Here is a 27858-nt window from a genome sequence, read left to right as displayed (position 1 = left end):
AAAAGCTCCTGACTATGGGCTGTATTTGTATTTATTTTTCTGAGTCCTTCCTCATTTCTCTGTTGGCTGACTCTGACTGTAAGAGGCAAAGGCAATCACTTGTTTCCATTCCCCTGGACCAGAGAATGCCAGCTTTAGATGAAATAAGAGTTTCCAGTTATACTCTTCCTTAAGCTCTTGAGGAGGTACACTGTTGGATTAGTATAAAGTTAAAGCAGTCCAGACTTTCAGGCTTTAGCTAGTCTTAAACAGGATCCCTGGTCCTGACAGAGAGAATAGGACAAATAAAGGAAGACTTAAACCCTGGGATTAGTACACATTTGCAGTAGTACTTCTTTATTTGTGTCATAAATATCATCGACTAAGAGTATGAGACTTTATGGTTATCCTTCTCTGTGGGTTACTTTGTGTCCTTCCAGGGATGGTTGAAGTTGAAATAGGACTGAAATGGGCAGTAATGACAAGATTCTTCTGGGTCCTCTTTCCTACAGGAAAGGTGTCAGCTGTTTCTGCTCTTGGGGGTGGGCAGCAGACAACCCAACTTAACTCCAGTAGCTGAGCTTCTGAGGTCCGTGGAGCCCTTGTTCTATCCCATTGCCCATTTTCTAGGGTGTGTGTTTTTCTAGCCCCTAATTTGTATAATAACCTGCAGTTGCAAAGGTCAGGAATATGTTCTGAGCTATGGACTTGTGGGATATCCCTGGAAAGCACTGCGCTTTTACTAGCACACCTTCCCTGACCTGCCTCGCCTCATCTGTTTGACTTTCAGGGTTGAGCACGCACGCATGCATGCCAAGCACCGTGGCCACGAAGCCATGCACGCTGAAATGGTCCTCATCCTCATCGCTACTTTGGTGGTGGCCCAGCTGCTCCTGGTGCAGTGGAAACAGAGGCACCCCCGCTCCTACAATGTAAGCCACTGACTCTCAGTTCTTCTTCTGACAGTTATCAAAATACTCTCCTAGGTATTCTAGGGTCTAGCCTCACCCAGGCTCCATTTGGCAGGGAATAGACAAAGATAATAGATGTTATGTATGAATAATGTATGAATAATGTATGGTGGGTATGCTTTTAGGAGGCAAGTGATTCAGATGGTAAAAAAAAAAAAAGAGGTAGAACTTGAGACTACTTTTATGGCCAGAAAAGATAGGTCTTCCCTTTTAAACATTTTGGGACAGATCCATGAAGGGGATACTCATCAGGACCTATTCAAATAGAGGGCAAGGTGATCACCTTGTTGGGAAGACCAAGTGTTTAAGTGAATCTTACAGGTAGGATTTAGATTAATTAAAAAAAAAGGGTGGGGGGCGCCTGGGTGGCTCAGTGGGTTAAAGCCTCTGCCTTCAGCTCGGGTCATGATCCAGGGTCCTGAGATTGAGCACCACATTGGGCTCTCTGCTCAGCGGGGACCCTGCTTCCTCCTCTCTCTCTCTGCCTGCCTCTCCACCTACCTGTGATCTCTGTCTATCAAATAAATAAATAAAATCTTAAAAAAAAATACAGAAAACATATAGCTAAATGGCAGAAGTAAATCATTCTTTATTGGTAATTATTTTATTTATTTATTTTTTTAAAGATTTTTTATTTATTTATCAGAGAGAGAGAGAGAGAGAGAGAGAGCGAGCACAGGCAGACAGAATGGCAGGCAGAGGCAGAGGGAGAAGCAGGCTCCCCGCCGAGCAAGGAGCCTGATGTGGGACTCGATCCCAGGACGCTGGGATCATGACCCGAGCCAAAGGCAGCTGCCCAACCGACTGAGCCACCCAGGCGTCCCTATTGGTAATTACTTTAAATGGTTTAAATTGTTCTAGTAAAAGGCAGAGATTAGCATATTGATTAAAAAAAAAAAAAAACATGAGAGACTCACTTTAGAAACAAAGACACAGAGAATAAAAGTAAAAAGGTGGGGAAAGATATTCCATGCACATCATAGTCTGAAGAGACCTGGGGTAGCTATTAAATCTCAGACCAATAGACTTTAAATCAAAAAAATTTACAAGAGGGCACCTGGGTGGCTCAGTGGGTTAAGCCCCTGCCTTCAGTTCATGATCTCAGGGTCCTGGGATCTAGCCCCACATCAGGCTTTCTGCTCGGCAGGGAGCTTGCTTCCCCCTCTCTCTGCCTGCTGCTCTGCCTACTTGTGATCTCTCTCTCTCTCTCTCTCTCTGTCAAATCAATAAATAAATAAATAAATAAATCTTTTAAAAAAATTTACAAGAGACAAAGGACATTATATATTGATAAAAGGTTCAAACGAACTAGAAGATAGTATAATTATGAACATAACTAAGGAGCCCCAAAATATGTGACACAAAAATTGACAGAATTGAAGAGGGATAGACAGTTCGACAATAATGGTTGCAGAGTTCAGTACCTGACTTTCCCTAAGATAGAGCAACCAGGTAGAATATTAGTAGAGGGAACAGCATTATAAACCAGTTAGCTCTAACAGATATACAGGGCACATGCTACCCAACAACAGCAGAATATATACTCTTCTCAAGTGCACATGGACCATTCTCCAGCATAGAAAATATGTTAGGCCACAAAACAAGTCTCAGTAAGCTTGAGAAGATTAAAATCATAGATTCAGCCACTCTGGATTAGGACATGACAGGTATAGTGTACTGGATTTTTTTTTTTTTAAACTATCATCTTACAAGTTTTTAACCTTTACAAGGCTAACATTTTAGCATCAACTTTGGCAAACACCTACGTGATAATACTTTGCATAGAAAATACAAGTGTGGGGCACCTGGGTGGCTCAGTGGGTTAAAGCTACTCTGCCTTCGACTCCTGGGATCAAGCCCCGCATCGGGCTCTCTGCTCAGCAGGGAGCCTGCTTCCCCCCTCCCCTCTGCCTGCCTCTCTGCCTACTTGTGATCTGTCTCTGTCAAATAAATAAAATCTTTTAAAAAAAAGAAAATACAAGTGCATGTATAGTAGCAACAATAGCTAACATTAATTGAATTTTCACTTAATGCCAGCCAGTGTTCTAAGTACTTAACAATTGTGGGCTCAGCTAATCCTTGTAGTAATCCAGTAAGGTAATACTTTCTCCAATTACAAATAAGGAACTGAGACAGAAAGACTAAGTAATTTGCTCCAGTGATGAAACTGTTATGAACCCAGACAGTTTTACTCCAGGGTTTTTATTCTTCATCCCTAAATGGTTCTTTTTCTCTAGTATATGCTTTTTCAGACCTCTGATAATATGATCAGACATGCCCAGGGCTGTGTAGCCCACAAGATGTGAACTGCTGCACTATGTCATTTAATCCTCCTAGTAGCCCATGAGGTAAGTACTGTGAACAGACTGAGGCCCAGAGAATTGAGGCATGAAGGGAATACTAATAGAACCAGGATTTGAACCCAGGTCTTCTGTTTCATATTGCATAATTTCTATTGTACCATATGTTGCTCCTGGAAAGGGTTTTCCATCAAGGGAACAAGGGATAACCTAGAGCATAGGAGGAAGAGAGGATAATCTTTGACCTTGAGCAGACACAAGTTCCGAACATTACTGGCTTATAGCCAGTTCAAGTGTTGGCATGCACCACAAATAGAAACATCTGTACCTTCAGGACACAATGCACTGAAGCACCACATGACACCAAGAGTTTTTGAGCTGGAGACTATCCAGCAGGTTTAGCCCCCCGAGGTGGGGCTTCATGTCTAGACCCTGGTCATGCTTTGCCCTGTTATCTGAGATAAGTCACTTGTTTGTCAATGTGTGATTATAGTGCGTACTCTATAGAGTGGGGATTACCGAGATGATTGAGTTGAGCCTGGAAAAATAAGAACACTCATAAGCCAAGAGTAGAATGAGAACACCATTGGCATTTCTGTGCTGGTATTTAGAGATCATCTTAATTATACAATGTTGGCTAATCTGCAAAGATTTTTAAAAACCTCTAAAGGATGTGAGGATGCAGATATGTACTTTAGTAGTTTTCAATAAGTATTCTTCAAAAATCTGTGGAATACTTTCTTCAAATAGTATCTTAAGGAAAAACCCAGTATGGAAAATAATAATTAAGAGGCCGCTCTGATTGATACAGGGTTGGATAACCCTGACCTCTCTGTTTCTCAGGAGCATATGTAGGAGTCATCATAGTGCTGGAAAACCACTGATAATGTCATTCGTTAGTTAATCCTTAAAAGGAAATATGAGGAGGAGTCAAGATGGCGGAGAAGTAGCAGGCTGAGACTACTTCAGCTAGCAGGAGATCAGCTAGATAGCTTATCTAAAGATTGCAAACACCTACAAATCCATCGGCAGATCGAAGAGAAGAAGAACAGCAATTCTAGAAACTGAAAAACAACCACTTTCTGAAAGGTAGGACTGGCGGAGAAGTGAATCCAAAGCAACGGGAAGGGACCAGCTCCCGGCAAGCGGCGGAGCAACGGAGCACAAAATCAGGACTTTTAAAAGTCTGTTCCACTGAGGGACATCGCTCCAGATGCTAAACCGGGGTGAAGCCCACGCGGGGTCAGCGTGGCCTCAGGTCCCGCAGGGTCACAGAAGGATCGGGGATGTCTGAGTGTCGCAGAGCTTACAGGTATTAGAACGGGGAAGCCGGCTACAGAGACAGAGCCAACAGCTCACAGCTCGGGGTTACCTTGAACCGGTCACAGGCTCGGTGAGCTCGGAGCGCGGCCGGAGGTCAGGAAGACGGGAGTTACTGGGTGCTGTTCTCTGAGGGCGCACTGAGGAGTGGGGCCCCGGGCCCTTGGCTCCTCCGGGCCGGAGACCAGGAGGCCGCCGTTTGTATTCCCGTCCTCCGGAACTCTACGGAAAGCGCTCAGCGAATGAAAGCTCCTGAAAGCAAACCCGAGCGGATTACTCAGCCCGGCCCCTGGTAAGGGCGGTGCAATTCCGCCTGGGGAAAAGACAGTTGAGAATCACTACAACAGGCCCCTCCCCCAGAAGATCAACAAGAAATCCAGCCAAAACCAAGTTCACCTACCAAGGAGTGCAGTTTCAATACCAAGGAGAGCAGCGGAATTCCAGAGGAGGAGAAAGCAAAGCACGGAACTCATGGCTTTCTCCCTGTGATTCTTTAGTCTTGCAGTTAATTTAATTTTTTTTCATTTTCATTTTTTTTCTCTTCTTCTGCTAAAATTTTTTAACTTTTACCCTTTTCTTTTTTAACGTTTTTTAACTAGTTTATCTAATATATATATATATTTTTCTTTTTATACTTTCCTTTATTCGTTTTCTTTTTTAAATTCTTTTCTTTCTTTCTTTCTGAACCTCTTTTTATCCCCTTTCTCCCCCCTCACGATTTGGAATCTCTTCTGATTTGGTTAAAGCATATTTTCCTGGGGTTGTTGCCACCCTTTTAGTATTTTACTTGCTCCTTCATATACTCTTATCTGGACAAAATGACAAGGTGGAAAAAACTCACCACAAAAAAAAAAAACAGGAGGCAGTACCGAAGGCTAGGGACCTAATCAATACAGACATTGGTAATATGTCAGATCTAGAGTTCAGAATGACAATTCTCAAGGTTCTAGCCGGGCTCGAAAAAGGCATGGAAGATATTAGAGAAACCCTCTCCGGAGATATAAAAGCCCTTTCTGGAGAAGTAAAAGAACTAAAATCTAACCAAGTTGAAATAAAAAAAGCTATTAATGAGGTGCAATCAAAAATGGAGGCTCTTACTGCTAGGATAAATGAGGCAGAAGAAAGAATTAGTGATACAGAAGACCAAATGACAGAGAATAAAGAAGCTGAGCAAAAGAGGGACAAACAGCTACTGGACCATGAGAGGAGAATTCAAGAGATAAGTGATACCATAAGACAAAACAACATTAGAATAATTGGGATTCCAGAAGAAGAAGAAAGAGAGAAGGGACCAGAAGGTATACTGAAGAGAATTATTGGAGAGAATTTCCCCAATATGGCAAAGGGAACAAGCATCAAAATTCAGGATGTTCAGAGAATGCCCCTCAGAATCAATAAGAATAGGTCCACACCCGTCACCTAATAGTAAAATTTACAAGTCTTAGTGACAAAGAGAAAATCCTGAAAGCAGCCCGGGAAAAGAAGTCTGTAACATACAATGGTAAAAATATTAGATTGGCAGCAGACCTATCCACAGAGACCTGGCAGGCCAGAAAGAGCTGGCATGATATATTCAGAGCACTAAACGAGAAAAACATGCAGCCAAGAATACTATATCCAGCTAGGTTGTCATTGAAAATAGAAGGAGAGATTAAAAGCTTCCAGGACAAACAAAAACTGAAAGAATTTGCAAACACCAAACACAACGGTTCAAATATTGAAAGGGGTCCTCTAAGCAAAGAGAGAGCCTACAAGTGGTAGATCAGTAAGGAACAGAGACAATATACAGTAACAGCCACCTTACAGGCAATACAATGGCACTAAATTCATATCTCTCAATAGTTACCCTGAATGTTAATGGGCTAAATAAATGCCTCAGTCAAAAGACACAGGGTATCAGGATGGATAAAAAAACAAAACCCATCTATATGTTGCCTCCAAGAAACTCATTTTAAGCCCGAAGACACCTCCAGATTTAAAGTGAGGGGGTGGAAAAGAATTTACCATGCTAATGGACATCAGAAGAAAGCAGGAGTGGCAATCCTTATATCAGATCAATTAGATTTTAAGCCAAAGACTATAATAAGAGATGAGGAAGTACACTATATCATACTTAAAGGGTCTGTCCAACAAGAAGATCTAACAATTTTAAATGTCCATGCCCCCAACGTGGGAGCAGCCAACTATATAAACCAATTAATAACAAAATCAAAGAAACACATCAACAATAATACAGTAATAGTAGGGGACTTTAACACTCCCCTCACGGAAATGGACAGATCATCCAAGCAAAAGATAAACAAGGAAATAAAGGCCTTAAATGACACCCTGGACCAGATGGACATCACAGATATAGTCAGAACATTTCATCCCAAAGCAGCAGAATACACATTCTTCTCTAATGCACATGGAGCATTCTCCAGAATAGATCACATCCTCGGTCCTAAATCAGGACTCAACCAGTATCAAAAGATTGGGATCATTCCCTGCATATTTTCAGACCACAATGCTCTGAAGCTAGAACTCAACCACAAGAGGAAGTTTGGAAAGAACTCAAATACATGGAGACTAAACAGCATCCTTCTAAAGAATGAGTGGGTCAACCAGGAAATTAAAGAAGAATTGAAAAAAATTATGGAAACAAATGATAATGAAAACACAACGGTTCAGAATCTGTGGGACACAACAAAGGCAGTCCTGAGAGGAAAATACATAGCGGTACAAGCCTTTCTCAAGAAACAAGAAAGGTCTCAGGTACACAACCTAACCCTACACCTAAAGGAGCTGGAGAAAGAACAAGAAAAAAAACCTAAGCCCAGCAGGAGAAGAGAAATCATAAAGATCAGAGCAGAAATCAATGAAATAGATACCAAAAAAACAATAGAACAAATCAACGAAACTAGGAGCTGGTTCTTTGAAAGAATTAATAAAATTGATAAACCCCTGGCCATACTTATCAAAAAGAAAAGAGAAAGGACCCAAATAAATAAAATCATGAATGAAAGAGGAGAGATCACAACTAACACCAAAGAAATACAAACAATTATAAGAACATACTATGAGCAACTCTACGCCAACAAATTTGACAATCTGGAAGAAATGGATGCATTCCTAGAAACATATGAACTACTACAACTGAACCAGGAAGAAATAGAAAGCCTGAACAGACCCATACCAGTAAGGAGATTGAAACAGTCATTAAAAATCTCCAAACAAACAAAAGCCCAGGGCCAGATGGCTTCCCGGGGGAATACTACCAAACATTTAAAGAAGAACTAATTCCTATTCTCCTGAAACTGTTCCAAAAAATAGAAACGGAAGGAAAACTTCCAAACTCATTTTATGAGGCCAGCATCACCTTGATCCCAAAACCAGACAAGGATCCCATCAAAAAAGGGAGCTATAGACCAATATCCTTGATGAACACAGATGCGAAAATTCTCACCAAAATACTAGCCAATAGGATTCAACAGTACATTAAAAGGATTATTCACCACGACCAAGTGGGATTTATTCCAGGGCTGCAAGGTTGGTTCAACATCCGCAAATCAATCAGTGTGATACAATACATCAATAAAATAAAGAACAAGAACCATATAATACTCTCAATAAATGCTGAAAAAGCATTTGACAAAGTACAGCATCCCTTCCTGATCAAAACTCTTCAAAGTATAGGGATAGAAGGCACATACCTCAATATTATCAAAGCCATTTATGAAAAACCCACCGCAAATATCATTCTCAATGGAGAAAAACTGAAAGCTTTTCTGCTAAGGTCGGGAACATGGCAGGGATGTCCATTATCACCACTGCTATTCAACATAGTACTAGAAGTCCTAGCCTCAGCAATCAGACAACAAAAGGAAATTAAAAGCATCCAAATCGGCAAAGAAGAAGTCAAACTATCACTCTTCGCAGATGATATGATACTATATGTGGAAAACCCAAAAGACTCCACTCCAAAACTGCTAGAACTTGTACAGGAATTCAGTAAAGTGTGAGGATATAAAATCAATGCACAGAAATCAGTTGCATTTCTCTACACCAACAACAAGATAGAAGAAAGAGAAATTAAGGAGTCAGTCCCATTTATAATTGCACCCAAAACCATATGATACCTAGAAATAAACCTAACCAAAGAGGCACAAAATCTATACTCAGAAAACTATAAAGTACTCATGAAAGAAATCGAGGAAGACACAAAGAAATGAAAAATGTTCCATGCTCCTGGATTGGAAGAATAAATATTGTGAAAATATCTATGCTACCTAAAGCAATCTACACATTTAATGCAATTCCTATCAAAGTACCATCCATCTTTGTCAAAGAAATGGAACAAATAATCCTAAAATTTATATGGAACCAGAAAAGACCTCGAATAGCCAAAGGAATATTGAAAAAGAAAGCCAAAGTTGGTGGCATCACAATTCCAGACTTCAAGCTCTATTACAAAGCTGTCATAATCAAGACAGCATGGTACTGGCACAAAAACAGACACATAGATCAATGGAACAGAATAGAAAGCCCAGAAATAGACCCTCAACTCTGTGGTCAACTAATCTTTGACAAAGCAGGAAAGAATGTCCAATGGAAAAAAGACAACCTCTTCAGTAAATGGTGTTGGGAAAATTGGACAGCCACATGCAGAAAAACGAAATTGGACCATTACCTTACCACACACGAAAATAGACTAAAAATGGATGAAGGACCTCAATGTGAGAAAGGAATCCATCAAAATCCTTGAGGAGAACACAGGCAGCAACCTCTCGACCTCAGCCGCAGCAACATCTTCCTAGGAACATCACCAAAGGCAAGGAAAGCAAGGGCAAAAAATGAACTATTGGGATTTTATCAAGATCCAAAGCTTTTGCATAGCAAATGAAACAGTTAACAAAAACCAAAAGACAACTGACAGAATGGGAGAAGATATTTGCAAACGACATATCAGATAAAGGACTAGTGTCCAAAATCTATAAAGAACTTAGCAAACTCAACACCCAAAGAACAAATAATCCAATCAAGAAATGGGCAGAGGACATGAACAGACATTTCTGCAAAGAAGACATCCAGATGGCCAACAGACACATGAAAAAGTGCTCCATATCACTTGGCATCAGGGAAATACAAATCAAAACCACAATGAGGTATTACCTCACACCAGTCAGAATGGCTAAAATTAACAAGTCAGGAAATGATAGATGCTGGCGAGGATGCGGAGAAAGGGGAACCCTCCTACACTGTTGGTGGGAATGCAAGTTGGTGCAGCCACTCTGGAAAACAGCATGGAGGTTCCTCAAGAAGTTGAAAATAGAGCTGCTTTATGACCCAGCAATTGCACTACTGGGTAATTTACCCTAAAGATACAAACGTAATGATCTGAAGGGGCACGTGCACCCGAATGTTTATAGCAGCAATGTCCACAATAGCCAAACTATGGAAAGAACCTAGATGTCCATCAACAGATGAATGGATAAAGAAGATGTAGTATATATACACAATGGAATATTATGCAGCCATCAAAAGGAATGAAAGCTTGCCATTTGCGACAACGTGGATGGAACTAGAGCGTATCATGCTTAGCGAAATAAGTCAAGCAGAGAAAGACAACTATCATCTGATCTCCCTGATATGAGGAAGTGTAGATGCAACATGGGGGCTTAAGGGGGTAGGAGAAGAATAAATGCAACAAGATGGGATTGGGAGGGAGACAAACCATAAGTGACTCTTAATCTCACAAAAACAAACTGAGGGTTGCTGGGGGAGGGGGGTTTGGGAGAAGGGGGTGGGGTTATGGACATTGGGGAGGTATGTGCTTTGGTGAGTGCTGTGAAATGTGTAAACCTGGCGATTCACAGACCTGTACCCCTGGGGATAAAAATATATTATATGTTTATAAAAAAATTAAAAAATTAAAAAAAATATGACTGTGAAGCTAGTTATATAAGGAGCATGCACAATTATCCCATGAACTTTACTGCCATGCCCTGTAAGCATTATGGTGAACTTCACTGGTGAGCAAACATGTCAACATTATAAATACCTTGCACTGAGAAACTTAAAGCCATATCTTTAAAAAATTGGGAAAGGAAATCTGTAATATCTGCTTTATTCCACTCTTATAAAATAATGACCTAGATTTTTAAAAAATGTTTATTAACTTGTATACAATGAATATTTTTACTGCTTTAATTAAAACACTAACTTTGGAAGAAGAAAATTTGCCCAGGATGCTTGTATGCAATAAGCTGTCCTTTCTTGTACTGTCCTATCTTGTCCTTTTTCAAGCTTACCAGAAGTTGAAGCTGTTTGGCTTGTAGGCAGTATGATAGAGTGGAGCCAGCCTAGTCTGATTTGATCCGTCAGCTGTCTCACTTCCTAGCTATGTGACTTTATATCTTGAGCCTGTTTTTCTTATCTCTAAGTTGGGGTGGTATCTACTTCATGGGTTGTGAAGATGATACAAGATTCTATGGCAAAGTGTTTTGTAACACTCTAAAACTAATGGTAGTGACTGTTGTTGCTCCCACCCCTAAAAAAAAAGCTCAAGATATAAAAGTTTTAAGATACTCTGTGGAAGAATAGAATTTTCTTTTTATTGACAGAAATTTCACATAAAAATATTCACTATTTTATGGGTTGCCTGAATGGCGCAGTTGGTTAAGCTACCAACTCCCTCAGGTCCGGTCATGATCTCCAGATCGTGAGATCAAGCCCCACGTCAGCTCCACGATCAGCACAGAGTCTGTTTCAGATTTTTTCTCTCCCTCTCCCTCTGCCCCTCCCACTCATGCACACACACTCTCTCTCTCAAATAAATACATCTTAAAAAAAGAAGAAAAACCTTAAGAACGGATATTCTACCATTTTAAAGTATATAATTCAGTGGCATTTAGCACATCCAGTGCTGTGCAGCCATTACCATTATTTAGCTCTAGAACATTTTCATTACCCAGAAGGAAACCCCATATCCATTAACCAGTCACTCCCCATTTCCCCCTCCCACCAGGTCCTGGCAAAAAATCTGTTTTCTATATATTTGCCTATTCTGGATATTCATATAAATGAAATTATACAATATGTTGCCTTTTGTCTGGCTTCTTTCACATAGCATGATGTTTTCAAGGTTCAGTAGTATTGCAGTATCAGTACAATTTTAATTCCTTTTTGTGGCTGAATAATACTTTTTTGTATGGATATGCCACATTTTGTTTATCTCTTCATCAGTTGATGGACATTGGGGTTGTTTCCACCCTTTGGTTTTTGTGAAAAATGCTGCTGTGAACATTCTTTATAAGCTTTTATTTGAACACCTGTATTCAGTTCTTGGGTATGCCCTGGAGTAGAACTGTTCAGCTTTTTGAGAACAATTTTCCATAGCGGCTATACCATTTAACATTGCAACCCACAGTGCATTGGTTCCAGTTTCTCCACATTCTCACCAACACTTGTTCTTTGCTTCTCTTCTCTTCTGGTCTCTTTCCCCTCCCTCCTTCCCTCTCCCTCTCCTCTTCCCTCCCTCCCCTCACTTTCTCTCTTGTCCCTCTCTCTCCCTCTCTCCTCCTTTCCCTGTCTCTCTTTCCCTCCCTCCCTCCCTCCCCCTCTCTCTCTTTCTCTTCTTTCATATAGTCACCCTAGTGGGCATAAAGTAGTATCTCATTGTGGTTTGGTTTGTATCTCCCTAATGATTTCACTATGTTGAGGATCTTTTGATACATTTATTGACAAAAAAAAGGATGTGTTTATTGGCTACATGTATATATTCCACCTCTTTTCCCATTTTTTAACTGCTTTTGGTTTGTTCCTTGGTTTTTTCTCGTGTGTGTGTGTGTTCTTTATATAGTCTGGATACTAGACCATTATTGGATGTATGATTTATAAACACTTTCTCCCATTCTGTGGGTTGCCTTTTTACCTTCTCCAGAGTGTCCTTTGGTTCATAAACATTTTAATGGATCTGTTATTTAATTAGGGTCTTTGTTAGAAATTTAGCACACTAATTTGTGAGGGTAAACTCCATATGTGAGGGAAAACACAGAGTGGAGGTAGCTTTGAAACTGAAGAACAGCTTTAATTTTTGGCAGAATTTGCGAGTCCACAGCTTTCTGATCAGCCTTGCACTGCTCTGTAATCTCCTATTTCTCCTTCTCTGTTGAAGATACCACCTTCCTGGTATCTGGGTTTATGTAGCCTCTTCTTGAAGTAAGCATCAGCGAGACATTGTGGGATTTTCACACACTGATACCAATTTTGGTGTAGGTGGCGATGACAAATTTCTAGTGTTTTCTATACAGAGGAACTTGATTGAGGGCTAAAGGTCTGGTTACAAATAACAAGCCATGGCCTAGAGGCTTCGGGAAAACCACCCTCTTGCCTCTGTGGTGCCCAGTGAGGATGATCAGAATGGTCCCAGGAGTGATGCTAGCTCAGTTTTCTTACATGCTAACTAAAAGGTTTTCCTGTGGCTCAACAGCTTTTGAGGTACATCTTTAGTAGGATAATACCTCAGCGTTTGTGAAGGGGAACCACTCTGGTACCACTGTTCTTGGCACCACCAACTGATTTTGTGACAGAAGCAAGAATCTTCTCTTTCTTTTCTTAGCTGTTGAATACTTCCCCTTGTACATGGCCTTTCTGGAATACATAGCTGATAAGGAATAGCTGCCAATTCCTCTGACTAGGAGAGGGTTTTGATTGCAGTGGGGCTTTCCATTTGGCATTTTAGCCATGAGGTTACCCCCTTTTTTTCTTTTTAAAGATTTTATGTATTTGACAGAGAGACACAGCGAGAGAAGGAACTCATGCAGGGGGGAGTGGAAGAGAGAGAAGCAGGTTTCTCTGAGCAGGGAGCCTGATGCAGGGCTTGATCCCAGGACTCTGGGATCATGACCCAGGCTGAAGCCAGATGCTCAATGACTGAGCCTCCCAGGTGCCCCATGATGTTATTACCCTTCTTAACCTTGCCACCAGCATCATCCTTCTTGGTTTTAGTTTTCTTCTCTTTAGTATCTGGCATCTCAAATTTTTTTTCTCAACACTTGTTCTTTTTACTCCCCATCTTGCAGGATGGGAAAGAGGATGCATAAACATTTTTAAGTTTGATGTCCAGTTTATCTCTTTTTTTCTTTTTTAATGAATATATTTGACATATAACATTGAGTACTTTTTTTTTTTAATTTTTAATTTTTTATAAACATATATTTTTATCCCCAGGGGTACAGGTCTGTGAATCACCAGGTTTACACACTTCACAGCATTGAGTACTTTTTTTTAGAGATTTTATTTACTCATGAAACAGAGCAAGCACAAGCAGGGGGAGTGACAGAGGGAGAGGAAGAAGCAGGCTCCCTACAGGGAGCCTGATGCAGGACTCGATCCCAGGACCTCTGGATCATGACCCGAGCTGAAGGCAGATGCTTAATGGCTGAGCGACCCAGGCGCCCCTGACACTGGGTATATTTAAGGTTACAACATCTTAACTGACACATTTATTTTTTGCAGTATGATTGCCATTATAACAGTATTAAGCTCCTTTGTCACATCACATAATTATCCTTTTTAGTGGTTAAAATAATTAAGGTTTTGTCTCTTAGCAAGTCTGTTGATTAGACTGCAGTATTGGTGTCTATATGCATTATACTTTGCATTAGATCTCTATGGTTTATTCACTACTTGTTCCAATTTGGTACTCTTAAACCTATTTTTTTCTTTTGTTGCTCATGCTTTTAGTGTTATATCTAAGAATCTGTTGCCAAATCCAAGACTATTAAGTTTTATCTGTATGTGTTCTTGGAAGGGTTTTATATTTTTAACTCTTACTTGTAGGTCTTTGGTCTGTTTTGTGTTACTTTTTGTAAATGGTGTGAGGTAAGGGTCTAACTTCATTTTTTTGCATATGGATTTTGCATGTCTTAGCACCATTTTTGAAGAAACTTCTTTTTCCATTGAATGATTAGTCATTCTTATAAAAAACCAGTTGAATATATATGTATACATTAATTTTTGTACTCTCAGTTCTTTTCCATTAAACTATATGACTATACTTATGTCAGTACCAGACTTTTCTTTTTTTAATTTTAATTTCAGTGTAGTTAATGTTACAGTGTTACGTTAGTTTCGGGTGTAAAATATAATGATTCAGCAATTCTATACATTACTCAGGCTCATCGTGGTAAGTGTGCTATCAATTCCCTTCAACTATTTCACCCCCCCCCCACCTCCCCTCAGGTAACCATCAGTTTGTTCTCTAAAAAGACTGTTTTTCATTTGTCTCTTTTTTCTTTGTTCATTTTTTAAAATTATACATGAAGGAAATCCTACAGTATTTGTCTTTCTCAGACTGACTTATTTCATTTAGCATTATACTCTCTGGACCCATCCATGTTGTTACAAATGGCAGAATCCCATTTTCTTATGGTTGAGTAATGTTCCTTTGTGTGTATGTATATATGTGTGTGTGTATACACCACATCATCTTTATTCATGTATTGATTGGCATGGGCTGCTTCCATAATTTGGGTGTTGTAAATAATGACTGCAATAAACATAGGGGTGCATATATCTTTCCATTTGGTGTTTTTGTTTTCTTTGGGTAAACACCCAGGAATGGAATTACTGGATCATACAGTATTTATATTTTTAATTTTTTGAGGAACTTCCGTGTTGTTTTCCACAGTAGTTACCCCAGTTTGCCTTCCCACCAATAGTGCACAAGGGTTCCTTTTTCTCTACGTCCTCACCAGCACTCGTTCTTTCTTGTGCTTTTGATTTTAGACCTTCTGACAGGTGTGAAGTCATAGTTCATCATCTTCTCCCATTCAGTAGATTGTCTTTTAGTTTTGTTGTTTCTTTTATTGTGCAGAGACTTTACTTTAATATAGTTCCAGTAGTTTATTTTTGCTTTTGTTTCTCTTGCCTCAGGAGACAGATCTAGAAAATGTTTCTGTGGTTGATGTCAGAGAAATTATTGCTTATATTTTCTTTTTGGATTTTTATGGTTTTAGGTCTCACATTTAGATCCTTAATCCATTGTGGGTTTGTTTCAAATTTGTTGAGATGTGTTTTGTGGCCTAATATGTGATCTGTTCTGGAGAATGTTCCATGTCCACTTGAAAAGAATGTGTATTCTGTTATTTTAGGACGGCATGTTCTGAATATATTTGTTTGATCCATCTGGCCCAATGTGTCATTGAAAGCTACTCTTCCCTTGTTGATTTTCTACTTGGATGATCTATCCATTGATGTAAGTGGGTTGACTCCCTTACTATTATTATATTACTGTCAATTACTTCCTTTAGGTGTGTTATTAGCTGCTTTATGTATTCGGGTGCGCCTAGTCAGGTACATAAATATTTACAATTGTTACGTTTTCTTGATGGATTGTCTCCTTTATGGTTATTAGTGTCCTTAATTATCTCTTGTTACAGTCTTTGTTTTTTTTTAAGATTTTATTTATTTATTTGACAGACAGAGATCACAAGTAGGCAGAGAGGCAGGCAGAGAGAAAGGAGGAAACAGGCTGTCCTCGGAGCAGGGAGCCCGATGAAGGGCTCGATCCCAGGACCCTGGGATTATGACCTGGGCCGAAGGCAGAGGCTTTAACCCACTGAGCCACCCAGGCGCCCCCAGTCTTTGTTTTAAAGTCTACTTTGTCCAATAAAAGTATTGCTACCGTGGCTTTCTTTTCACTTCCATTTGCATGAAAAATGCTTTTCCATCCCCTAACTTTCATTCTGTATGTGTCTTTAAGTCGGAAATGTATCTCTTGTAGCAGCATATAGATGGGTCTTGTTTTTTTATCTGTTTTGTCATCCTGTGTCTTTTGATTGGAGTGTTCAGTCCATTTACATTCAAAGTAATTATTGATAGGGGTGTCTGGCTGGCTCATTCAAAGGACTGTGCGACTCTTGATCTCAGGGTTGTGAGTTTGAGCCCCTTGTTGGGTGTAGACATAACTTAAATAAAAAATTCTTTAAAATGTCTTACAAAAAAACAAAGTAATTGTTGATAGGTACATACTTATTTCCATTTTGTTACTTGTTTTATGGTGGTTTTTGTATTTCCTCTGTGTTCCCTTCTTCTCTTGCTCTTTCTTTTGTCAGTCTAATAGAGTGAAAATATCTAAGCTATTGACTACTTTTTTTTTTTTTTTTAAAGATTTTATTTATTTATTTGACAGAGGGAGATCACAAGTAGACAGAGAGGCAGGCAGAGAAAGAGGGAGGGGGAAGCAGGCCCTCTGCCGAGCAGAGAGCCCGATTGTGGGACTCGATCCCAGGACCCCGAGATCATGACCTGAGCCGAAGGCAGCGGCTTAACCCACTGAGCCACCCAGGCGCCCATATTGACTACTTTTTGAATTAGGTTGAGCATGTTTTCATGCTTAGTAGTCATTTGTTTTCTTCTATTACTTGTTCATATTGTTGACTAGATTTTGTATTTGCTATTTTAGTTTCCTTGAATTTTTTATTAAAGTATGGTTGATACAGAATCTTGTATTATTTTCAGGTATTTAACATAGTGATTCAACAATTCCGTACATTATACAGTGTATAACGATAAGTGTATCATTGTATTTGTATATGTACCATCTGTCACAGTACATTATTATGTCTTACTAATTGTATTCCCTGTGCTGTACTTTTCAATTTCCTGACTTACTTTATAACTGAATGTTTGTACCTCTTAATCCCCTATGACTATTTTGTCCATCCTCCAATTCTTTCCCTCACTGGCAGCTAACTGTTTACTCCTTGTATTTATGAATCTGTTTCTCTCTGTTCATATGTGTTGGTGGGTGTGTGTTTTTTGTTTTTTGTGTTTTTTTTTTAAGATTCCAAATGTAAGTGAAGTTACAAGGTATTTGTCTTCTCTGTCTGACTTATTTCACTTAGCATGATAGGCTCTATCTAGGTCCATCCGTGTTGTCACAAATGGCAAGATCTCATTGTTATTTATGGCTGTATAGTATTACACACACATATATCACATCTTCTTTATCCATTCATCTATTACTGGACACTTAGGTTGCTTCTATATTTTAACCGTTGTAAATATTGCTGCAAAAAACATAGAGATGGCACATATCTTTCAAAATTAATGGTTTCTTTTGCTGGGGTCAGGGAGCGCAGGGCAGGAAATAACCAGTAGTGGAGTTACTAGATATGATATTTCTATTTATTTCTATTTTAAATTTTTTGAGAAACTTCCACAATGTTTTCCACAGTGGCTATACCAATTTATAGTATACCAGGCTTCCCTTTTCTTCAAATCCTCACTAAGGCTTGTTATCTTTTTGATACTAGCCATTCTGTGTGAGGTCATATCTTACTATAATTTTGATTTGCATTTCCCTGATGATTAGTGATGTTGAGCAGCTTTTCATGTACTTCTTGGCCATCTGTATATCTTATTTGGAAAAATGTCTATTCAGGTTCTCTGCCCATTTTTAGAATCTTTTCTTTTTTTGAAGATTTATTTATTGATTTTAGGGAGACAGAGCCTGTGCACGTATGCAAGAGTGGGGTGAGGGACAGAGGGAAGGAGATGGGGGGAAGCAGACTTCTCACAGCACAGGGAGCCCAAAGTGGGGCTCAGTCCCAGGACCCTCGAGATCATGACTCAAGCTGAAACCAAGAGTGGGATGCTCACTCTGCTGAGCCACACAGGGCCCCTCCTCTGCCCATTTTTAATCAGATTCTTTCATTATTATTTTTTGTGTAGGGCTGTATAGATTCTTTATATATCTTGGATATTAACCCCTATATCATTTGAAAATATCTTTTCCCATTCAGTAGGTTGCCTCTTCATTTTGATCTTGGAGTTTTGCATATGCACACTAGGGAGATGTACCAGAATTTCCATAACAGCATTATTTATAATAGCAAAAACTTAAAAATGACTCAATACCCAAGTATAGGTGACTGGATAAGTTAAGCTTTGTTGTATTCACCCAATGGAATATTATGTAACTTATAAAACCATATATACAACATGAAATACATAAAACAACACAAAAAATAATTAACTGTAGTTAAAAGTAATGGTAAGGATACTCTTAGCAATTTAATATTGAGTGAAAAAAGATTCAGAAGGCTGCTCATAACTTGGTACCTTTCATAGAAAGCTAAAAACAATGAAAACTAAAGAGTATCTTTTAAAAATATGTAAATGCATAATATAACTTTATTTTAAGAAGCAAGGGAATGATAAAATCAAGATGCAGGATAAGGGTGATGTTGGATGGAAGATGGAGGATAGGCTAGAGAAGAGCACATAGGTAGATATAAGTAGTTTTAGATGTTCCAGTTTTTATGTTGAGTGATGGGTTTAGTAGTTACGATATTATTAAAAATAATTTAACTTAAAAAAGGAAGGAAATTTTGTTATACGCTTCAACATGGTGATCCTTCAGAACATTATGTGTAGTGAAATAAGCCAGTCAGAAAATGACAAATGCTTTTATTTGTCTTCCACTTATATGAGGTACCTAGAGTAGTCTGATTCACAGAAACAGAAAGTGGGATGGTGGTTATCAGGACCTGGGGCAGAGGGGGGATGTGGGGAGTTGTTATTTAAAGGGCATAGAAGTGTCTCAGTTTTGTAAGATGAAAAAGTTCTGGATATCTGTTACAAAGCAGTGGGAATATTACTTAGCGCTGCTGAACCATACATTTAAAAATGGTTAAGATGGGGGGGTGCCTGGGTGGCTCAGTGGGTTAAAGCCTCTGCCTTTGGCTCAGGTCATGATCCCAGGGTCCTGGGATCCAGCCCCGCATCGGGCTCTCTGCTCAGCAGGGAGCCTGCTTCCCTTCCTCTCTCTGCCTGCCTCTCTGGCTACTTGTGATCTCTGTCTGTAAAATAAATAAATAAAATCTTTAAAAAAAAAAAAAAAAGTCCGTTAAAAAAATGGTTAAGATGGTAAATTTTCTGAGTTTTTACCACAATTAAAAGTAATTTTTAAAAATTAAAAGTGGTCCATGCATGACTAATGATGGGAATATTCATTAGAGATTCTGGTTAACTCATTTCTCCCCTCTACTTGAAGTTTAAAAGGGAGAAGGAAAGCAATTCCCAAGACAAAGACTTGCCTTTTCAAATAGTAAGATATACCATAAAAATAGACAAATAGATCTCAGATCTCAGAGACAGATCTCTGTATAATAGGACCTTAATATACAATAAGAGTATAGGGGAGCCTGGGTTGCTCAGTCAGGTAAGTATTAACTCTTGGCGTCAGCTCAGATTGTGATTTCAGATCATGATCCTGGGGTTGTGATATTGAGCCCTGTGTCAGGGCTTCGTACTCTGTCCAGAGTCTACTTGAGATTCTCTCCCCTTTTGGCCCTCCTACTTATTCTCCCTCTCTCTCTCAAATAAATAAATCTTTTTTTTTTTTTAAGATTTTATTTATTTATTTGACAGGTAGAGATCACAAGTAGGCAGAGAGGCAGGCAGAGAGAGAGGGGGAAGTTGGCTTCCTGCTGAGCAGAGAGCCCGATGCGGGGCTCGATCCCAGCACCCTGGGATCAGGACCTGAGCCGAAGGCAGAGGCTTTAACCCACTGAGCCACCCAGGCACCCCTCAAATAATTAAATCTTAAAAAAAGATAATAAAAGTGTAACCACCGATCAGTGAAGGAAATATTCATTTTTAAGTAAATTGTATTGAGAATATGGAGAAATATTAAAACTAGATTCCTGTATCACATGCTATACAAAGGGAACTAAGGATAGATTAAAGTTCTAATTATGAAAGGCAAAAAAAAAGAAGTTAATAAAAATTATGTGGATAAATAAGATAAAATTTTGATAAATTTGATTATTTAAGATTAAGGGTGGTACCTGGGCGGCTCAGTCAATTAAGTATCTGACTCGAGTTTGTCTTGGTTCGTGGTTTTGGGGTTGTGGGGTTGAGCCCCCATGTCAGACTCTATGCTGGGCATGGAGTCTACTTGGGATTCTCTCTCCCTCTCTCTATCTGTCCTTCCCACCCTGCTGTGTCCCTCTTTGAATAAATAATAAATAAATAAATAAAGGGATTAAGGGGACTTGTTCTGTAAAGGGTAGGATAGGCAAAGTTAACTGATAGCAGAATACGAGATTAGTAATAATTAAAATTGATGATAATTGATATTCTAGACTAACAAGCTAGATATGTCCAACTGCTGGCAGGGATCAGAGGCTTTAGGAACTTTTGTCTGTTCTTTGTAGGTATGAAGCTGGGGCAGGTATTATGGAGAGCAGCCTGGGAGTTTCAGTCAGATGGAATATATACATATCTTGTGACATATCCTAAAGGGACATGTGAGAAGGTATTGATTTAAATGTTAATTATGGCAGTTAATTGAAGAGTTAGAGGCAGTTTGGATATTTGTATCTGAATAAATAGGTAAAATGTGGTGGCTGCATATCAGGACTCTGGCAGTTAAAGCAACACATTAGCTTTACCTGTAACAACTTGTGGATCTAAAAAGTAAGGAACAGAAAAATATAGTGCCAACTAATAAATCAAAATACATACACAAAAAATACAGTTTGTAAGTACAAATACAAACAAAAATATATCAAACACATTAAATGTCTACAGAGTGAAGAATGGGAATAAAAAAGAATCAAAGCAAAATGGTTTCTCAGAGAATGTTGTGTAAAGGAGAGACACTGGGATGATTGTCAGGTAGTAGAAACATGAACTGTTTGAGATTAGCTATCAGAGCTTAAAAAAAAAAAAAAAAGCTTCTTATGGACATGCTGAGAAATGATGGAATTAATTGATAAGGCTCTTTTTCTCTCAAACTGAATGAAATTTTCTGTTTTTCCCTAGTGCTAGTTGGCAGTCCAGCCTTTCAGTGGGCACACATGAATCCTGAGTGGAAAAACACTAGTTCTATTCTCCTAGTCCAGTCTCTCAATAGGGAGACTATTCACATTTTGGGCCAGATGATTCTTTATTTTCATGGGGGACTGCCATGTGCATTGGAGGACATTTAGCAGCACACCTGGCCTCTACCTGCTAGATGCCACTAGCATCCCTTTTCCTGATCATGATAGCCAAAAATGTGTCCAGACTTCATCAAATGTCCCCTGGGGAGGAAATTCACCCTTAATGAGAAGCACTGGCAGAGAGCAGCATGGATGCTGCCAGCCATTAGGCTGATTATGAGCAAGTATACCAGTCCACTGGTTTCACTGTGAAAAGTGAAAAGTTACATCTTTTTGTAACTTAGGAGTTCAAGTCCATCCTTCACGTTAAAAGAACTTCATCTAAATTAACTGCTATAGAGGAGCAAAAGGTCCTGCTGTTTTCTATATTTAAAGTTCAGGGGGTACCTGGGTGGCTCAGTAGGTTAAAGCCTCTGCCTTCCGCTCAGGTCATGGTCTCAGGGACCTGGGATTGAGCCCTGCATCAGGCTCTCTGCTCAGCAGGGAGCCTGCTTCCACCCCCCCACCCCGCCCACCTCTCTCTGCCTGCCTCTCTGCCTACTTGTGATCATTCTCTGTCAAATAAATAAATAAAATCTTAAAAAAAAAAAAATTCAGGTTACTGTTCTTTTCAGTAATAACAACAGTAGTAACACTACCTTAAGCTGCTTATAGTTGCAATTTGTTGGTATTTTTAAAAAATACTTTTCTTGTCTGATCTCATTGGAACCTCACAGTGGCATTATATGGTGGTCAGGATAGGGATATAACTCCATTGTTCAGAGTAGTAAATCAAAGTGCAAAACACTGCAGAGACTTGTTGAGAGTACATGACCATTAAATTGGGGAGCTGGACATAAATCCAAATCTGATTCTTGGTTAAGTGCTCTTCTCATATGAGCACTCAGCCATTTTTTTGAGGTTTCTCAAAAGCTCCAAGATATTGTCAGTTTCTGCCATGGTCACTTTTGTTTTTAACTCTCCTGATATTTCCTTCTTCAGTGACTTTTGGCCAGGTCCATCCTTCTCCACCCCTTTAATATCTATATTATACCGCTTCCTCAGCTTTTCCAGGGTTTTATCGCAAACTCAGAAGTGAATGGTACCAGGGAGGCAGGACTTGGAGACAGAAGATCTGGATTGGAAACCTAGCCTAGGCCCAGCTTGCTTTTTTAGCTTCTCTGTCACACAGTTTTCATCATCTGTTCAGAGTCTAATATTACTTGTTTCTTAGCTCCCACAGGGATTTTAAGAGAAGGAGTAAGTTTATGCCTGGAAAAGTATCTGTCCTATTTTTAAAGATCTCCAAAGGGGAAGCTTTCATCATCTCTGTTACCAAAAACCATATCTTTTCCAGCTCCTATCCCCTGAACTGCTGTTCCCTTGTGGAATGGATGAGTGGCAAAATCTCCTACCTAGAAATCTTTACTATAGATTTTTCTTAGACAAACACATTAAGAGGATTACTGAAATGTGACTAGAGAATACCGTCTAAGATGGTAAAGGATGGTAACCCACTTCCTATGCAAAAGAAAAACTTTTCTCCCAGACTATAATAAAAACTTCTGTATGTGTAATGCAGACATCAGCCTTCTCTGAGCCTTGCCTGCTCTTTCGGCTCATTTCTCAAACCTCCCTCCTTATTTGTACTTTCTCAGAAATACCATGTTCCTTATCCTGAACACTCACTCATAATGATGCTTTTGCTTACATCTACTAGGCCATCAGTTCAGAGGTCAAAGATTGCTTTCTTCAGGAAGCCTTGTGGACTGAAAGCCTCTCCTCCACTTTCTGGCTACCAGGGCTACATCCTTTATAGCACTTATCATACTGCATTATAATTTTTTTTTCTCCTTGGTAGTCTTAAGTTCTTGAGGAGGTTTAGTTTTTTATCTCTGGATTCTGCAGTTCTTAGCAGATGTCCAAGTTCTTATGATGTCCAGTAAGGGCTCAGTAAGTGTTTGTTAAATTATTACTTGGGCTAACTCTTGCCTGGAGAGAAGATGGGTTGGGGGAAAAAGACAAAATTCTAGGTATTAGAAGAGTAGTCATAAGAAACACGGAAGTAAACGTACTGTGTAACTCTCTGAAAGACCATAGTTGGATCCAGAGGCAGAGGGTACACAAAGGCAGATTTTTCAGGTCAGCCTCAGAGGAAGAATTATCTAGCATATCTGTTAGCAGTAGAATGGTCTTCCTCATGTGATAAGGTCAACAGTTTGCTAGGGTATGATAGAGGGGAATTGAAAACCCAAGTTTCTGCCCTGTAGAGTATTCTAGCAATATGTGGGGTCATACTTGGTCACAGAACTACACTGCATATATCTCCTTACTGGGCCTCTGGACAGTCTTCAGATAACTGAAGGTAGCATCTCTGCCTCTCTATAGTTCTCCAGGTCTGCTGTCCTAGGGCCTTCAGCTGTTTATTATGTAACTTGGTTTCTAGACCCTTTGTAATCCTGACTGCTCCCTTATGGCCATGTTTCTTTGTCAATGTTCTTTGTACAGTGTGGTCCCAAGACTTAATTGTATAGCCCTAAGAATGCTTTGACAGAGCAGAGAACAATAGAACTGCTGCCTCCTTCATTCTGGGCATATTCCTAGTTAAGCAGCATAGGTTACCTTAGCTTTTTTGTCAGTGGCCCTGCTGGCATATATTTCCTGGCAATTTGTGGTCAACTGAGACCCCTAGATCTGTTTCACATAAACTGCTATTAAGCCACTCATTTTCCTTCTATACTTGGGTAGTTGGTTGGGTTTCCTCATATAGTTTTGGTTTTTCATTTCAGCTTAGTAACTCATACAGTGTTAGAGCTAGAAGAACTCTAGAAACAAACTTTTATTCATTTTTATTTTGCTGCTTCTGTGTTCTGTTTGCTGCCTTGTTCTCTCCAGCTCCTAAACTTTTTGCTGTCCACAGTTTGGTAAGCAGATCCTTTGTATTTTCAACAAATTATTCACGAAAATATTGACCAGAGCTGTGACACATATCCTAAACACCTTCCTTCAGTTGACCTCTGTCCATTTATCAGTATTTTTTCCAAACTGATTGTTCTGTTAGCTGCGAGTCTCTTACTTTGCTCTACTAGCTGGACATGCAGTTTTCAGTTCATCCTTTATTTTCCTTTTCAGCCAAGCATGGTGGGTGATCACTGCCCCCCGCAACATAGGGCAATACAATAGTGGTGAGAACCCTGAAGACCAAAGTGCCAAGCGTGAGCAGACCAGCAGGGGAGCTGGTGCCCTGGGGAGGATGTGATATGGGACTTCTTTTCTGGTTTTTCATGAATTACAGTTTCTGAGGTGAACAAAATCTGAAAGACAGTCTATTTAAATACAGTCTAGCTCTTATTGTTAGTGCCTAACATTATCATTTCAGCTGTATAGTCTTGTGGAGAGATAAGGTAGCATGCATCTATTCTTAACTTTCTGGATCAGAGAAGCTGGGATGGTCCTGTGTAAATGTTTGCAGAATGAATCAGTGAACACAGTTTCAGGCTAGTCTTCACTTCAGCTTTGTATTTGTAGACTCAGGGAAAGAAAGGCAAATAAATGGCTTGCAGTTTCCCTCTTCAGCTGGTCAAATCCAAGCCCCCTCAGAACCAGCCAGAGTTCTGCCGCTTTTAGGCAGTCTTCCTTGATGGCTCCTGCTCACACTGCTGTCTTTCCTCTGAACTCTCATGTCAGTACTTAATGCTTCACTGCTTGTACTTGACGGCTGCTCAGTTTATGCATTTGTCTCACCATCCCAAATCCTCGGAGTGAAGTTAGGGCAAAAGCTTCCCATTACTTTGTGACAGCATCAGGCACAAACACTTGAGCAAATTATTGAACTTAATGTGGCTGCATAACATGTCGCCAGCAGATGGCACCAGCGTCCCTGCCATTGTTCTAAAAATCTTAGGTAACTTTCAGCAATTTACAATCGCCAAGCTTGCCACTAAAAATGCCTTCCTTAATGAAGAAGCTTCAATTTACTTATTAAGCAGAATGATAATAAATACTGCAGTAGAAATAAAGAAATTAGGGCAAGTTGTAACTTACCAGTTTTCACGTGGGAAGCTATTCCATTCACTTGCCCCCCTGCTTGGCCCCTGGTCAGGCACTGCTTTCTAGGCCCTGAACAGAATCTGGCTTTTATGCCTACCTAATGGAGTGTGTCCAGGTACCTGAAGGTGACCTCAAATCCTTGGTTTGTGTTTTAGATCATTTATTATTTCTGGAAAGGACAAACTAAACTTTTAAAGAAATTGCAATAACCCCACCACATATTTCCCCCTAGAAGTTTTGGTGATTTTTTTTTTTAATTGAAGTATAGTTGGCACATGATTTTACATCAGTTTTAGGTGTACAACATATTGACTCAACAGATCTATATGTTATGCCATGCTTACCACAAGCGTGTGACCATACAATATTACAATACCATTTACTATATTCCCAACCACTATATATGGTGTACATTTTATCCCCATGACTTACTCTTTCCATAACTGGTGTTCTGTAACTCCTACTCACTTTCATCCTTTTGCCTTTCCCCCATCACCTTTCCCCGACAGCCTTCAGTTGGTTCTATTTATGGGTCTGTTTCTGCTTTTTGTTTGTTGGTTTGTTTGTATTTTATTTTTTTTATTCCACATATAAGTAAAATCATATGGTATTTGTCTTTCTCTGTCTGAATTCATAGCATAATACCTTCTAGGTCTATCCATATTGTCACAAATGGCAAGGTTTCCCATTTTTATGGCTGAGTAATATTGCAGTGTGTAAACCACATCTTCTTTATCCATTCATCTGGGAATGGACACTTGTGTTCCTTCCATATCTTGACAACTGTAAATAATGCTGCAGTAAACATAAGGGTGCATATATCTTTTCAAATTAGTGTTTCAGTTCTCTTTGGGTAAATACCTAATAGTGGAATTACTGGTAGTTCTATTTTTAATTTTTTGAGGAACCTCCATACTGTTTTCTATAGTAGCTGCACCATTTTACATTCCACCAACAGTGCACAGGGTTCCTTTTTCTTTATATCCTTGCTAACACTTCTCATTTCTCATGTCTTTGATTTAACCATTCTGACAGGCATGTGATAATATGTCATTGTGGTTTTAACTTGCATTTATTTTTTTTAACTTGTATTTATGATTAGTGATGTTGAACATCTTTTCATGTATGTCTTCTGCCCATTTTTAATCAGATTATTTGTATTTTGCTATTTGAGTTATAGAAGTGCTTTATGTATTTTGAATATTAACCCCTTATTGGATATTGGATATATCATTTGCAAATACTGTCTCCCATTTAGAAGGTTGCCTTTTTATTTTGTTGATTGTTTTATTTTCTCTACGAAAGCTTTTTTTTTTTTAAGATTTCATTTATTTATTTGAGAGAGAGCAAGCAGGGGCAGGAGCAAAGGCAGGGGGACAGAGAGAGAGTCTCCAGCAGAGACTCTGTGCTGAGTGCAAAGCCTGACATGGGGCTTGATCCTAGGACCCTGAGATCATGACCTGAGATGAAACCAACAGTTGGACACTTAACTGACTGAGCCACCAGGTGCAGCTCTACAGAATCTTTTTATTTTGGTGTAGTCCAAAGAGTTTAATTTTGCTTTTGTTTCTCTTGGCTGAAGAGACCTATCTAGAAAAATGCTGCTAAAGCCAATGTCAAAAAATTACTATGTTGTCTTTTAGGAGTTTTATGTAGGTCTTTAATCCATTTTACGTTCATTTTTTTTTTTTAAGATTTTATTTATTTATTTGTCAGACAGAGATCACAAGTAGGCAGAGAGAGAGGAGGAAGCAGGCTCCCCACTGAGCAGAGAGCTGGATGTGGAGCTCCATCCCATGACCCTGGGATCATGACCTGAGCCGAAGGCAGAGGCTTTAACCCACTGAGCCACCCAGGCTCAAGAAGTTGGTTCTAGGCACCCCATTTTATTTTAATTTTTGTTTGTAGTTTAAGTGGTCCAGTTTCATTCTTGTGCATGTAGCTGTCCAGTGTTCCCAGTGCCAATTATTGAAGATACTGTCTTTGTATATTCTTGCCTCCTTTGTTTTAGATTAATTGCCCATATAAACATGAGTTTATTTTTGAACTCTTTTTTATGTTCTGTTGATTTATGTGTCTACTGTGCTTATTTTGGCAGCTCGTATACTAAAATTGGAATAATTTATGTGTCTGTTTTTGTGCCAGTACCATACTGTTTTGATAAGTATAGCTTTGTAGTGTATCTTGAAACCTGGCATTATGAAGCCTCCAGCTTTGCTTTTCTTTCTCAAGATTGCTTTGACTCTTTGGGGTCTTGGCAGTTCCATACAAATTTAGTAGTTTTGCGAGAAATGCTGTTGGTGTTTTGGTAGGGATTACATT

General features: G+C 39.3%; 1 protein-coding gene across 4 annotated transcripts in view; it reads left to right on the top strand.

Moving 5' to 3' along the window:
• RNF121 (ring finger protein 121) overlaps positions 1 to 27858 on the top strand; it is a 91133-nt gene that overhangs the window by 35710 nt on the left and 27565 nt on the right. For all 4 annotated transcript variants that reach the window (XM_032359547.1, XM_032359545.1, XM_032359546.1 and 1 more), the window contains one exon: positions 770 to 911. In XM_032359547.1, the coding sequence (XP_032215438.1) occupies positions 770 to 911 (142 nt within the window). The remainder of the gene's footprint in view (positions 1 to 769; positions 912 to 27858) is intronic.

The sequence above is a fragment of the Mustela erminea genome, chromosome 9, assembly GCF_009829155.1.
Source record: "Mustela erminea isolate mMusErm1 chromosome 9, mMusErm1.Pri, whole genome shotgun sequence".
Lineage (NCBI taxonomy): Eukaryota > Metazoa > Chordata > Mammalia > Carnivora > Mustelidae > Mustela > Mustela erminea.
Note: the sequence above shows the minus strand (reverse complement) of the source record. Positions and strands in the feature narration are given on the sequence as shown.